The 15,002-nt window shown below is 49.2% G+C and overlaps 1 protein-coding gene across 5 annotated transcripts in view; it reads right to left on the bottom strand.

Moving 5' to 3' along the window:
- The window catches only part of KANSL1 (KAT8 regulatory NSL complex subunit 1), a 1,096,983-nt gene that overhangs the window by 355,368 nt on the left and 726,613 nt on the right, over positions 1 to 15,002 (bottom strand). For all 5 annotated transcript variants that reach the window (XM_078645034.1, XM_078645035.1, XM_078645037.1 and 2 more), the window contains one exon: positions 6,508 to 6,693. In XM_078645034.1, coding sequence (XP_078501160.1) covers positions 6,508 to 6,693 — 186 coding nt within the window. The remainder of the gene's footprint in view (positions 1 to 6,507; positions 6,694 to 15,002) is intronic.

The following is a 15,002-nucleotide window of genomic DNA, read 5'->3' as shown; positions in this document are numbered from 1 at the left end:
AGAGGAGACAGGAAGAGGGCCTGCTCCTGATAGCAGGAGAGGCTGGGAGTCGTATTCCAAAGAAAAAGCCTTTGAAGCTCCCCTGCCACAGGTGGCTCTTCCTGACCTGGGGGAGGTGTGCCTACCTCCACCCAGGAAAGGCCTGTTTCTGGGCTCAGGGAGCGAAGGGTCCCACCCCAAGGGTCCAGAAACATGTCTTATGGTGGCAGGCTGGTGTGTTCCAGTGAGGGAACCCACCAGAGGCTGGTCGTTTTTCAGAGGGCATCTCTAAGATGACCCCAGAGTGCTTTTTTTTTAAAAAAATCCCACACTGGCATCAGTGTGGGTTTAATGTGCTGAGAAGTTTGATATAAAACTTCCCAGTTTTCAGTCAAGCCATTATGGTACTGTGGAATTTGTATTGACAAACTCCCAGCACCATATACTCTTAATGGCAGTACTGCATTTACAATGTCTAAGAATGTACTTAGACACTGTAGGGGTACAGGGCTCATGCACCTGTACCCTCACTTCTGGTATAGTGCATTCAGCTAGAGAGGTGGCTGACCTATGCGATTGCAGTGGGTTGTAAACATGGCACACAGTGATGTGTGTCATGTCGACTCTTCACTTTGTTCTGCAAAAAAAAAAAAAAAAAGTGAGAGAGAGAGTGTGAGAGAGTGTGAGAGTGTGAGAGAGAGTGAGTGTGAGTGTGAGTGTGAGAGAGAGAGAGAGAGAGAAAGAGAGAGAGAGAGAGAGAGAGAGAAAGAGAGAGAGAGAGAGAGAGAGAGAAAGAGAGAGAGAGAGAGAGAGAAAGAGAGAGAGAGAGAGAGAGAGAGAGAGAGGGAGAGTGAGAGAGGGAGAGTGAGAGAGTGAGAGAGTGAGAGAGAGAGAGAGAGAGAGAGAGAGAGAGTGTACAGGGCCGCTAAGGGTGGCACAATAAGTGCTGCAGCCCTTCGAGCCCTTTCCTGGCAACAGTGCCCTTGGGGGTGCCAATTTGGGGTACAAGGTACAGTTTTGGGAAAAAAACAAAGGCCCTGGGAACCTGATAGGCGGGGACCCACGGCACATCAAGTCTAGGTGCATCAGTAGTCTGGCAAAAAGTGTGTGTGTGGGGGCGGGGGAAGGGTTACTGCAACAGAAACTCTGCTTCCTACACTGCCCATGAAAAGAGACCTTTTGACTAGGGGTTTGAACACCCCATGGCCTTAGCCGTATCAGTATCCTTTTTTATTTTTTCTAACATTGGGTCGACCTGTGGGCAAAACAAATGGAGATTAAGGTGTTGTTGCACCTCTGGTTTAAACCGAGAGACTCTAAGCCATGCTTGTTGGCGAATGAGGATACTTTGAGTCACTCATCGTGCTGCGGGGTCTGCTGCATCTACAGTGCAACATATAATTGTGTTTAGGATGGTGATGACAACTGTGACCAGTTCCTCTCTCCTTCCTACTGTATTCAGATGACAGGTATTTCAAGTAACTCCATAATATCTTGCCTGTAGACAAACGAAATTGGCGAAGTGTTAATGGTAGGCTGTCCCTGTGGAAACCCTCTTGACTGGTGCACAGCAGGGCATACTCCACTACCTTAGCGATCGATTCCCCACTTCTGTGCAGAGTGAAGGACTGAGGAGTCCAAATCTACCTGTCCCATGATGCACTGTGGCTCAAAAGCGAAACTTTGTACTTCCGCTCTACCCTAGGGATTACTACCCTGTCTTTGATCAGGTTCTGAAAGGGATCTATAATCAGGTTTCGACACGCCCTTTGACATGAGTAAAAACTATAGAGTACACTGCGTCTTCAGTAAGATCTCATCCTTCTTTCGAGGTAGCCAGTCTTGGTGCGGAGGTAGGTATGCACTCACGGTGTTTTGGCAGGTAACATGGTATTTTAGGGCCTGTTGGTGTAACATGCTGGCACTGGCACCAAAGAGGTTAAAATCTTAGTCTTGGCAGCTGTTCTGGAATGTTGAGAGCCCATTGTCTGCTCTGTGGGCTTCTCATGAGTTCAACCTCTGCCGGAGACATGCAGTGCCATGGAGGGCTGGCTAAACTTTGAGGTATTAATGGCCTGACCCTCTTGGGGGTGGTGCTCTGCCTCGCATCATAGGACTTTTGTGGCCTTGGTATGAGGGTTTGCCATTCTCACAGCCCACTGTGTTGTCCTTGTGCCTGGTCCTGTTGCCGTGACATCAAGATGGGGTTGTTCCTGCTTTTTTGTTTGAACTGGAGAAGATAGCAAGCAACTGATGGTGGACTGCAATGTCTGAAGGTCTGGCGTACTCTATGTCCTCAGTGCCAGGGGTTCTCTCAGTGGAGTGCCTAAAGGCCATCCTTTTGGTGACAATTTTTGGACCTAAACGCCAGGCAGGCCTCATACTTGGTGTAATGTTGAGGCAACAAACATTAATTACACATCTTGTTGTGGTCAAAACAGGGGTATTTTGATTTAAAGAGGGGCAGTGTTAAAAGCGGGTGTGAGAAAGTGGCTCTATATATACTGGACTAGAATGAAGTACCGTGTGTATAGAGTCCACCAACCCCAGAGGTATAACAGAGGTAAAAGTCAGAACTGACCTTGCTCTCCAAAGTGGTAGCTTGGTCGAGCAGTAAGGCAGTACCAGAGGACAGTGTAAAGCATCTGTTGTACACACTCAGTCAGCAAAAGGTTTCACACACTCAAGGACTGAACTCCAGGCCAATTGTTTTTATATCCACAGATATAGGTGTTTTATTTTTAGAACCAACAATTATAAAAATATACTTTTCTTGTTATGAGTTCTCATGTGATTACTTTGCAAAGGAGCAATACAGTTTGTGTACACAATTAATACAGTATTGACTGCAAGCAACACAATCCTAAAACACACTATAGCATTGAGCTCAATGAGTTTTCCACATGTAAGTACAGTTCATTACTATACAGATTACTTTAGTAGTCCCAGGACCAGATCCTAGATTCAGTCCTGGGGTTTAAGCTGAAAATAGATAAGCAAAAACGTTTGAGTTACTGTAGTGAATTTTCATGAATATAAAGCGGTTTTAAAAGTTCACACTTAGAAACTTTTCAATGTAAATCTGAATGTTATTCAAAGGGAGAAAATTCAGGTTGCAGGTAAAGTTCGATCGCTTTACTTTTGTAATCCAGCACTGGTCTCCTGGGGCCAGCACTGGGGTCTTAACTTAAAATAGGTAGGTAATTGCTTTTCAGTATATCGTATGATTTTTAAAGAATATTTGCAGTTTTCAAAAGTAGACACTTGGAAGAAATTTCATAGAAAAGCAGACAATGGGTTCCTATGGAGAAAATACAGATTACTAGTAAACCCGGTACGGATTACTTTTACGGTTCAGTACTGGGCTGAAAGGTACAGTACTGACTTCTCCCCTGATCACAGGTGAGTATTTCGGAATTCAGCTGATTTTTTATGAATATTTTCAGTTTTTAAAACTTCACACTTAGAAGACATTTCATAGAAAAACAGTCAATGGTTTCCTATGGCAGAAATTTAGATTACCAGCAGACGCAGTTGTGATTACTTTCGTGGTTCAGTACTGGGCTACAAGGTACAATCCTGGTTTCTCTCCCGATTACAGGTGAGTACTTCGGATTTCGATATTTGGCTGATTTTAGGTGAATATTTTAGCATTTCAAAACTTCACACTTAAAAGATTTTTCGAGTCAAACCAGTCAATGTTATTCTATGGCAGGAAAATGAGTCATCAGTTTCCAGGTGAGTACTCGACTGGTGAAGTTAAGGTTCTGGGCATAGCCTCAGGGGTCCCCCAGGGTCAGGTAGGTACAGTTAGTACACCCTCAGCGGCACAGGGGCGGCCAGGTGCAGAGGTAGTTAGGCCCAATGTTATCCAATGAGAGGCAGGGAGCCTTTGGTTGGTGGCTGCTTGCTAGCAGGCCGCGCGGCTGTGGGAGCTGGGCTCCTGGTCACTTGCTCAGGGCAAATGGGGAAGTAGAAGAGGGTACAGGTAGCACTGCCAGGGGCACTCGGGCGGCTGGGTGCAGGGTGCGTTTGAGCCGTCGGGCGCTCAATGTTATCCAATGAGGATCTTGAAAAGATAACAAAGGCTCGGGAACGGTGGATCTTCAGTAGCGACCAACACTACGAGGGGTAAGTTGGGATCTTGGAGGATAGGTAGGCACCCAGGAGTTGGGCACAGGGGGCACCTTTTGAGGTCTGGAAATCTTACCCCCTGCTGGTCGTGGTAGGAGGGTCTTTGTCCTGAGGTTGCAGGCGTCGCCGGGGTTGTCGAGGAGGGTCCGTGGGCACTGGATTCAGAGTCAGAATCGCCGGGGGGATGTCCTCAGGGTCTTGGTTCACTCCAGCACAGGCCAGGCCAGGCTTAGCGGGTGCAGAGTGCGCAGGGTTCGCGGTTCCGGGCTGATGCCAGGGCTTGTTACTTGCTTTGAGCAGTACCACTGCTCGTGGGAGACCCAGGTAGTCAGAGTCACAAGGCAGTCAGGTCCTCCGGGGTTTTTGAGGTTGCTGACCACTGGAGACGCCGGGGTTTAGAAGGAGTAGGTTCGAGGGTCGACAGGCCGGTAGGGCTGGGGCCAAATCAGTTGGTGTCTTCCTCTTCTTAGCAGATGCACGGCAGCTCTTCAGTTTCTTGTTCTTCTTTCTTGTTTCGGTATCTGGATCTGAGGAAGGAAGGTTCAGGGAGCACCTAAATACTAAATTTAGGGGTGTTACAGGTAGGGCAAGGGCAGGGACCAATGTGTCCCTGTCCTGGGGTGAGTACACCCCCTAGCCTGCTACTCTCCTGTAGGAGGGGGGCAGGAGCCTAGCTGGGATTGGGCAGGGCTCTTCATCTACAAGATGGCCGGAGCCCGGGGTCGTGCTTCACCTCGCCTCCTCCACCTGAGGGGTGGAGTTTGAAAAGGTTAGCACACCCCCCTTCCGTAGTTTCTCACCAGTCTTCCCACCAGAGTGGGGGTAGAACGGGTGGGGGCCAGTTGCTGGGTACAGCAAATGGTCTGGAGAAGCTCTCAGAGGCAGCATGCCTTTGAAGCTTCCCCCTGTCCATCCTGGGGGAGGAGACATAGCACCTCGCCCAGGATGTGCATTGTTGCAGGCCCAGGAGAGCGGGGGGCTCTCCACCCAGGGGTCTAGCAACATGTCTGCTGTGTGGCAGCCTCTGCAGCCACTCAGCCCAGACGTGGATTGTAGGTTAGGTTGCAGGGGGCATCACTAAGATGCCCTCTGTAGTGCATTTTACATTAAATCCCGCATCAGTGTGGGTTTAATGTGTTGAGAAGTTTGATTTCAAACTTGTCAGTGTTCAGTGTAGCCATTATGGTGCTGTGGAGTTCGTAATGACAACCTCCCAGCACCATATACTCTTAATGGCATCACTGTACTTACAATGCCCAAGAATGGCCCTGGGTACTGTAGGGGCACTGGGCTCATGCACCCGTGCCCACACCACTGGCATAGGGCACCCAGCTAGAGAGTTGGCTGACGTATGCCTGGGCAGTGGGGTTGTGGGCATGGCACACAGGGATGTATGCCATGTCGACTCTTTGTTTAGTTCTGCACCTAGACACTCAGCCTGCAAAGGCCGTGTGTGGGTGTCAAGGTACAGGCCCCCCAAGGGTGGCACAATAAGTGCTGGAGCCCTTAGGTGTCTTCTCTGGTCACAATGCCCTGGGTACCTAGGGTACCATTTACTAGGGGCGGATATGTGGCCTGAGATGCCAATTGGGTTTAGGCTGTAGAAGAATCCACAAATCCTTGTTCCCTTTAGAATTCCCAGAGTGCTGGAAAAAAAGGACGCAAATTTGGTGTGGATACCTTATGTGGAAATCTTTTTATGGGGGCCTAAGAGCGAACTACGTATTGAGCCAATAAAAAGCTTTGACATGGGGGGGGGGGGGGGGGGGGGGGGGGATGGGGGGAGTATAAGTGAAAGGTTAAGTATACACAGCTGCATAAATGTTTTCATGTTTGAGTGCTTCATATGTTTGTTTTATACCTGCTCATATTTGATGCAATACGATGTGATGTTCTCATCTTTAGCTGTTTTTATAAAATGATTTGTAATGTAAATGAATGTGGTAAACCCCATGTGGAAACCCCAGAACAATGTATCCTCCAGTGAATCTTCATTATTAGTCACAAGTTCTGAATTGTCTTGAAATATTGATCTACAAATTCACTTTTATTTTAGAAATGTTAAAAGCTTTAAAAAATGCGTGCGTTGGCTGATGTTTGCTACCAACAGCAGTGACATTTAGTACGGACATGATCTGTATCTGGGATTTGACGACCTTTCCCCTGGAAAACGGAGAGAGACCACTACCTCATTTTACACGACTGAAGTTAATCATGGCCTTAAATCACAATCAACTTCGGAAAAGTTAAAAAAAATAAAGTTTATATAGAATCCACCATCTACAGCAAAATAACTACACTTCACCAAATTGTCCTTAATTCGATGTAAAAATGCACTAAAATTGGCATACTTTATGTGACACCCACTTATAATAAAAAAAAAAGTAAACCTACTGGCTGATGTGAGGAAGGAGTTGACCAGTTTGTGACGGTCTTTGCGGTTGGGATCTGGCAGATTGCATGGTGGTGTTGGTGCTTTATGTTTCTGTGAAGGTTTTTTGGGAGATTTGAGCTTCTCAAATGGCCGGTTCTGCCACTGTGATTTAAGAGATCCTTGGAAATGCAAACTTGATGGGATATCTGTGAAAGAAAATATAAAGGGGAAAAGAGTTGCTAGCAGAAAATGCACAACAGAGCTATAACACCTAGAAACAGCAGCAGGAATATAAAATTTCACGGCACTTGGACTCCATTCACAATCAAACACATTGCTGTGCCTCCTCCTCATAATATGAAACACCTCGAGCCCTCCCATTACATATTTAACAAACTCTTCAGAGATAAAACTGCCATCGGGGTCTCTTATTATTGGGTTGCAAAGAGCCCAATGGACATTATTGCTACTACAAATGTGCAATTTCTGTGCCCCTGAATATGGAAATGTTCATAGTCCATAACTGGACACCAACAGGAGGGAATGTAAATGAAAAGGTTCAAGAGTACAAATTAGAAATACATTCTAGGGACTGTTTGCCAAAACGTATCAGTTATTAAAGACGCACAAGTTACTTACCTTCGGTAACGATATATCTGTAAGAAACATTAGTTAGTTATAGATTACTCACCTTAGAATTACCCCCAGGTGTCAGACTGGATCAGAAAGTTGTTTCGTCAGCATGACCTCTGCGCGTCGGAAGATGGCGTTGGTTGGCTCCGCGTCAGTCGTCTCTGGGATGACACGCAGCAGCTTAGACGCAACCCTTGCGCACTGAGGTCAGTTCTGTACACGACTTTCGGCGCCAGAAACGCAGAGCCATGCAAGACACTGACCATTGGTGCACAAAACTAGGGCCCTGAAAGGATGTCCTTAACCCTAGAAATCAGTTCGCAGAATGGGGAGGATGGGCGGGGCGATAAGGAATAACTAACCAATGCTTCTTACAGATATATCGTTACCGAAGGTAAGTTACTTGTGCATCTGAAAGAAACACATTAGTTATAGATTGCTCACCTTAGAATAGGTAACCCAGCAATACCAACCCCAACTAAGATCACATCAGAAAATCCTGGATAACAGAACAGCCAAAGTAGCCATCTCTCTGGACTGGACTGCGCAGTGATGCCCACGTGGCTGCCTGACAGATGTCATTCAGAGGCACTCCCCTTCCCAAGGCAATAGGGGCTGCCGTCACCCTGGTGGAGTCAATCATGACACTTGTAAAGCACACTAGATACCCACGAGGGTCTCAAGGCGCTGGGGGAGGGGTGGTGCTGCTACTGATCGAAGAGCCATTTATTGAGGAGTCTTCTGAAGGCCAATAGGTCTTGGGTCTGCCGTACGTCGGTGGGGAGGGTGTTCCAGGTCTTGATGCCGAGGTGGGAGAACAACCTGCCGCGGAAGGTCGCTCTTCAGATGCGGGAGACTGTAGCGAGGTCGGCGTAGCGGGGTGGGAGGGGGGGAGAGGGGCTGGCGGTTGGGGGTGTTGAAGCGGAATCGTCTGTTGAGGTATGCTTGTCTGGTGTTGTGGAGCTTGAAGGTTATCCTCTTGTTGACAGGGAGCCAGTGCAGGTCTCAGGTGAGGTGTGATGGGGCTGCGGCGAGGGATGTCGAGGATCAAACGTGCCGAGGCGTTCTGGATGCGTTGCAGCCATCTCAGGAGCTTGCCCGACGTTCTGACTGACTGAAGGCTTTATTTTAGCCAGAGAGTAACAAGCCTTAATACACAACACGACCCATCGAGAACTGGTGCGTTTGTGTACAGCCCGACCCTTCTTTGCGCCCACGTAACCAACAAAAAGTTGATCATCCACCCGGAACAGTTTTGTGTAATCCAGGTAGAAGGAGAACGCGCGTTTTGGGTCCGGACAGTGAAACCTATCTTCCTCCTTTGAAGAATGTGGAGGCGGAAAGAAGGTGGGCAGAGTAATGGTCTGCCCGATGTGGAAGGCAGTGACCACCTTAGGAAGGAAGGATGGACGAGTCCAGAGAACAACCATGTCCGGATGAACAGACAGGAAAGGAGGCTTAGAAGAAAGATCCTGGAGCTCACTCACCCCTCTAGCAGAAATGATGGAAAGCAGTTTTAAGAGTCAAAAGACATAAAGGACAGTTATGCAGCGGCTCAAAAAGAGCACACATTAAATATGTCCGCACAAGATTCAAGTTCCACTGAGGCATAACAAATGGGATTGGAGGAAAAAGATGCATTAAGCCTTTTAGGAAACGGTTAACAACATGGGACTTGAAAAGAGAAGGCTGATCTGGCAACCGAAGAAAGTCAGAGCTGGCTGAAAGATAGCCCTTGATCGTGCCCAGAGCAAAGCCATGCTGGGCTAAAGACAGAACTAGAGTACTTCAGAAAGAGGGGCAGAAAGGGGATCCACAGTCTTTACTGTGCGCCATGCCACACATTTGTTCCACCTGCATGTATAAACCATCTCTGTGGAGGGACACCTGGCTGCCAAGATTATGTCACAGACTTCGGGAGGCAGTCCAAAGACACCAACTGCCGCCGCTCAATAAACACACAAGGAGGTGGAGATTGGACAGGTTCGGGTGGAGAACCGTCCCCTGCTGCTGCGACAGAAGGTCCTCCAGAAGAAGCAGTCTGATCGGAGGATCGATGGCCATGTTGAGCAGCTCAGGATACCAGACTCTCCGTGCCCAATCCGGAGCCACAAGAATGACTTGGGCCCGGTCGCGCCTGATCTTCAGCACTCTGGGCAGAAGTAGTATAGGCAGGAAGGCTTACAACAGACAGCAACTCCACTCGCAACGAAAAGAGTCGGCGAGCAAGTGCCCCCTTGGGAATTTCAACGCGCAGAATTGCTGACATTGCGCGTTCTCTTCGGTGGCGAATAGATCTAACCAAGGCTCTCCCCACTGTTGAAAGAGACCTTGCACCACGTCCGAGTTCAGACGCCATTCGTGACCCATCATGCACCTGCGGCTGAGTTTGTTCGCCCTAGCGTTAAGTGAACCTGCCAGGTGTTGAACCACCAAGGAAATGCCCTGATTTTCCAGCCATGTCCAGAGGCGGAGGGCCTCCTGACATAGGGTCCACGACCCCACCCTGCCCTGTTTGTTGCAGTACCACATGGCGGTGGCCTGCACCACTCTTCCCCGGACAGAGGGAAGGAATGCCTTCAGTGCAAGACAAATTGCCCGGAGCTCCAGAAGGTTGATGTGAAGTCCAGACTCCGCCAGAGGCCTCTGATCTCCGCCTCTCCCATGTGGCCGCTCCATCCCAGAAGGGATGCATCCGTCACCACAATGTGGTCTGGTTGGGGAAGGGAGAGGGAGATACCATTGACCCAATCCTGGTTCGTGAGCCACCACTGCAATTGTTGAGCAGTGCCCTCTGAGTTCTGGACGCAATCGGCCAGATTCCCCGGATGCTGAAGAGGAGGTTTCAAGAGGGAATCAGGTGCGACTTCGGCACATTGATGTAAAACCCCCGCAAATGCAGGAGGTCGGCGTAGTCTGGAGGTGGGAGACGACTGCCTGGGGCGAGCCAGCCTTCAACAGCCAGTCGTCGAGATAGGGAAAGCCTGAAACCCATGATCTGCAGAGATGAGCTGCGACCAACGCCATCACTTTTGTGGACGCCCGAGGGGTGCTAGTCAGGCCAAAGGGGAGCATGGTAAACAAAGTGCTCGTGGCCTACCATGAACCATAGGTAAGGCCAGTGGGCCGGCAGAACAGGGATGTGAAAATAAGCGTCCTGCAAGTACAACGCTACCATCCAGTCTCCAGGGTAGACAAGGCCTGAGCAAGCGTCAACATCTTCAACTTTTTCCGGAGGAAGCAATTGACGTTCATGAGATCCAAGGACGCAGGCCCTTGTCCTTCTTGGGAACCAGAAAGTAGTGGGAGTACCAACTTCTGGGACAGGCACGTGCTCAAAGGCTCCCTTGGCCAAGAGCCGTAACGAATAGTTTCTTACCTGTCGGTGTATTTTTGCAGCCAGATGATCTTTCTGGATTCACTATGCTGTGCATTATTCCACGGTCTTGTGGTTGGGTCCGGATTCGTAGTCTTTTCTTTCTTTCTTTTTTTTTGTAGCCCAGGTGGGCGCCGACGTCCCACCTTTTGGTGTATTTCCGGTGACGTCGGCACGCTTCCTGCGGAAGCTCCCACCCTTGGGCGCCATCTTCGGATTATTTTTTCTCGTGTTCGTTGTTACCGAAGTTATGGCAATGTTCAACTAAAGTATTTTCACCGCTTTAACCTTTAAGGTTTCTTTTTCCAAGTATTGTCTTTGTTTCAACCACCTTTTCTCTCCAGCCTCATCTTTCTGGCGGAGGTGGGTGGGTTCGCTAGTGAATCCAGAAAGCTAATCAAGCTGCAAAACTACACCAACAGGTAAGAAACTATTCGTTTTGCAGCGTGAATCTTTCTGGATTCACTATGCTGTGCATAGACTTTGTAGCGGTTTCTCATGTTTGTGGCGGTTGGGTGGAAGATGAGCGTTGGTTATTGAATATGTGTTGAAGCACCCTTTGTCCGACTTGTGCTTCCTTGTTCATCTGTATATCCACACTGTAGTGCTTCGTGAACGTGTGCACTGAAGCCCATGTTGCCGCTAGGCATATGTCCTGAATTGGTGTGTTAGCTAGAAAGGCTATTGTAGCTCCTTTTTTCCTGGTAGAGTGGGCACGTGTCCCCTCTGCTAGGTCCTGCCCTGCCCGCTTGTGGCAGAACTGTATCGTTTGGGCAATCCATCGCGCAATTGTTCCTTTAGTTACTGGTTTCCCCATGAAACTTAACGAAGGACACAAAGAACTGCTTTGTTTTCCTGTGTTCCTTCGTTCTCTCAATGTAGTGCATGACTGCCCTTCTGGCGTCCAGGGTGTGCAGTGCCCTTTCAGCTCTTGTTGCTGGGTTTTGAAAGAAACTCGGTATTTGTATAGTCTGGTGTAAGTGGAACCATGACACCACCTTTGGCATGAAGTATGGGTCCGTTCTCATTACCACCCTATCGTTGTGTATCTGTATGTAGGGTTCCTGTAGCGTTAGTGCCTGCAGTTCGCTCTCACTGCGCAGTGAAGTGATTGCTACCAGGAAAGCGGTTTTCATGGTCAGCATTTCTAGGGAGGCCTTGTGAATTGGTTCGAAAGGTTCCTTCATGAGTTCCGTTAGGACTAGGTTAAGGTTCCATGCAGGTGGTGGCACCCTCTTTGGCGGTGCAATCCTCTTTGCTCCCTCCAGGAATCTCTTAACTACCTGTGATGTGAAGAAACTCTTGCACGTTTCTCCTCTCGTGTAAGCAACAATCGCTGCCAAGTGAACCCTCAGAGAGGATGAGCTCAGATTTTTGTCGAGCAGATGCGTGAGGTACTTTAGAACGGTCGAGTCCTTTTTCATCTTATTGTGTAGCTTTTCCCTCCTGCACCACAGTGTAAATCTCTTCCATTTTGCTACGTAGCACTTCAGTGTGCTGGGTCTTCGTGCGTCCCGAAGTAACCTTAGGGTGCTTTCTGGCAGTTTCAAATGCGCAAACTCTATGTCCTCAGGAGCCACGCTACGAGGCTCAGGCTCTCTGGCTCCGGGTGCAGCACTTCTCCGTTTTGCATGGAGAGTAGGTCTTTTCTCCTCCCGAATCTGTGGGGTGCGCTCGGTCTCATCTCCATGATCTGCGAGTACCATGTCTGCCTGGCCCACTGCGGTGCGACCAGTATCAGGCTCATGTTGCTCACTCTGCACTTGCTTGTGTATCAGCGGTATTGGGGGAAAAGCGTAAGCAAATGTCCTGGACCAGTCTATCCATAGGGTATTCCCCAGGGAGCCCTCCCCGGGCTGCCTGGATGCAAAGTTTTGGCATTTTGCATTCTGGCGTGTCGCAAATAGGTCTACAGACTGTGTCCTCCACCTGCTGAAGAGCCTCCTTGTCTCTTGTGCATTGAGTTCCCACTCGTGGGATGCCGATGTCTGTCTGCTGAGCCACTCTGCTTCTATATTGTCCTTCCCTGGCAGATGTATGGCTAGCAGGTCTATTTTGAGTGCTATGGCCCATCTCCATATCTCCTGCGCAAGTTTTGAGAGCGGGGCTGTGTCCCCCCCCTGCTTGTTGATGTAAATCGCTGTTGTGTTGTCTGTCTGGATCAACACTCTGGTTGTACAGTTTTGTTTGGAAGGTCTTTAAGGCTAGGAAAACTGTCTTCAACTCCAGGTAATTGATGTGTCTGACCGCATCTGCTGGTGTCCACAGCCCTATTACTTCGAGTTCCTCCATGTGAGCGCCCCATCCCTTCTGGGACGCGTCTGTGGTAATGGTCACTGTTGGCGTTGGTGGCGTCAGAGGCTTTCCCCTTGTTATGTTCCCCATGTTCCACCATGTCATCTCTTGCTGCACTGCGTGCGTTACAACCACTAGATCCTCCCAACGACTTGTAGCTTGTGACCATTGATCCTGTAGCCATTCCTGTAAAGGTCTCATGTGGAGCCGTACGTTTGGCATTAGGTGTATGCATGATGCCATCATGCCCATGATTTTGCTCGCTGTCCTCACTGTCCGAGCTTGCCCCTTCTGGTAGAGCTGAGTCTCCCTCAAGAGCGCAATCGTTCTCTTCTCGCTGGGGAACACCTTGCTCTGTAAGGTGTCGATCTGTGCACCAAGGAAGATTTTTATTTGTTCTGGTTCCAGGGAGGATTTTCCCCAATGGATGGAGAATCCTAGATTCATCAGTGTGTTGGTCACTCTCTGTGCGTGCTGCTTGCACGTTTTGTATGAGCTTGCTTTGATCAGCCAGTCGTCCAGGTAAGGGTACACGTGTATCCCTTCCCTTCATAAGTGTGCTGCGACTGTTGCGAGGCACTTTGTGAAAATCCTTGTTGCCGATTTGAGTCCGAACGCCAGGGTTGTGAACTGGTAGTGGTCTTCTCCTATGATGAATCTGAGGAGGTGCTTGTGGCCCCTGTTCATTGGGATGTGCAGGTAGGCATCCTTTAGGTCTATGGTGACCATGAAGTCCCCGCCTTGCCATTGAGGAAGTACCTCTTGTAGGGCGGTCATCTTGAACTTTTGCGTTCTTACGAACTTGTTTAAGAATCTTAGGTCCAGGATGGGTCTCAGTTTCGTCCGCCTTTGGTACCAGGAAGTATGTGGAGTATACGCCCTCGTTCCTTTCCCTGTAAGGCACTGGTTCTATGGCTTGTTTTTGCAGGAGCTCCTTTGCTTCCTCCCGAAGGAGCTCTAGGTCTTTTCTTGCTAGTGGCCTTCTTTTTGGTTTGCTGTCCGTTGGCTTTCCTTCCAACTCTATGCAGTACCCGTACTGTATGATGTTGAGTACCCATTTGTCTGATGTTATACTCTTCCACTCCCTGAAGTGGTGTTTCAGTCTTCCTCCCACTGGTCTTATATGTACGGAGGTGTCTAGTTCGTGTAACTCCTGTCTGATGTGTTTGTGCTTCACCCTGGGAGCTTTTGCTCGGGTGGGCACATGGAGTTTTATTGAGTCACTTAGAGGCGGGTTGCTGTCCCCCTCCCTTATTCCGTCCACGTCCATTCCCTCTCCCGCGAAAGGACTGGCCTCTAGGTTTGTACAGCCAGGACTGCTTTTGCTGCCCCTGCTGTGTCTGGGTGTCTGCTTGGTGGGTTTGTTGGAACGCCTGGTGTGATGTTCCTGGCTGGTTTCCTCCCCTCCCGTTAGGTCTTCGTGAGGGGGTGCCCCTTTTAGTACCTCTGAACTGCAGTGCTCCCATGGATCTTGCAGTTTCATTATCCTTCTTCAGTTGACTGAGCTTCTCGTCAACTGGAGCCCCGAACAGCTTTTCTCCGTTGAACTGGTGTGTTGAGGATGCTGTGCTGCACCTCTGGCTTGAAGCCCGAAATTCTGAGCCAGGCTTGTCTTCTTTCCGTGATGCCCATCATCATGAGCCTGCTGGAGGGGTCTGCTCCGTCCAGGGCATTCTTGAGGCAAGAATTTGCTACATTCTTCCCCTCTTCGACAAAGTTCTCCGCTCTTTGCTTGAATTCCTATGGCATGTTCTTTATTAACTGACCCAGCTCTTCCAAGATCTGGTATTGGTGTCTGTTGAGCAGTGCATTGGAATTCGCCATGCGTCAGTGCATTGCGGCATTCCGTTCAATTCTACTTCCCACCGGGTCCATCCCCTTGCTTTGTCTGGAGGTGGCCCAGAAGTTGTAGGCACATTGGCCCTCTTTCTTGCCGTGGCTGCGATGATGGAGTCTGCTGAGACCAATCCCTGAATGTAGGGTGGGTCTTTGGAGGAATGTTTATACATTTTCTCCGTCCTGGGAGTGACAGCTTTGCATGTGGCTGGTTCTCTGAAAGCCTCTTTTCCCTGTGCCATGACACGGTCGAGCATGGGCAGGAACTGGCTCCTTGTTTGTGTAGAGAGCAGTGTCTCTAGAAGGAAGTCTGCTTTCTGCTTCTCTTCGTCGAGTTTCATCTTGAAAACTGCAGCTGCATTCCTGATGACTGTG

The sequence above is a fragment of the Lissotriton helveticus genome, chromosome 5_1, assembly GCF_964261635.1.
Source record: "Lissotriton helveticus chromosome 5_1, aLisHel1.1, whole genome shotgun sequence".
NCBI classification, from domain to species: Eukaryota; Metazoa; Chordata; class Amphibia; order Caudata; family Salamandridae; genus Lissotriton; species Lissotriton helveticus.
The sequence above is the reverse complement of the archived record's forward strand: the minus strand, read 5'-3'. Positions and strand labels throughout refer to the sequence as shown.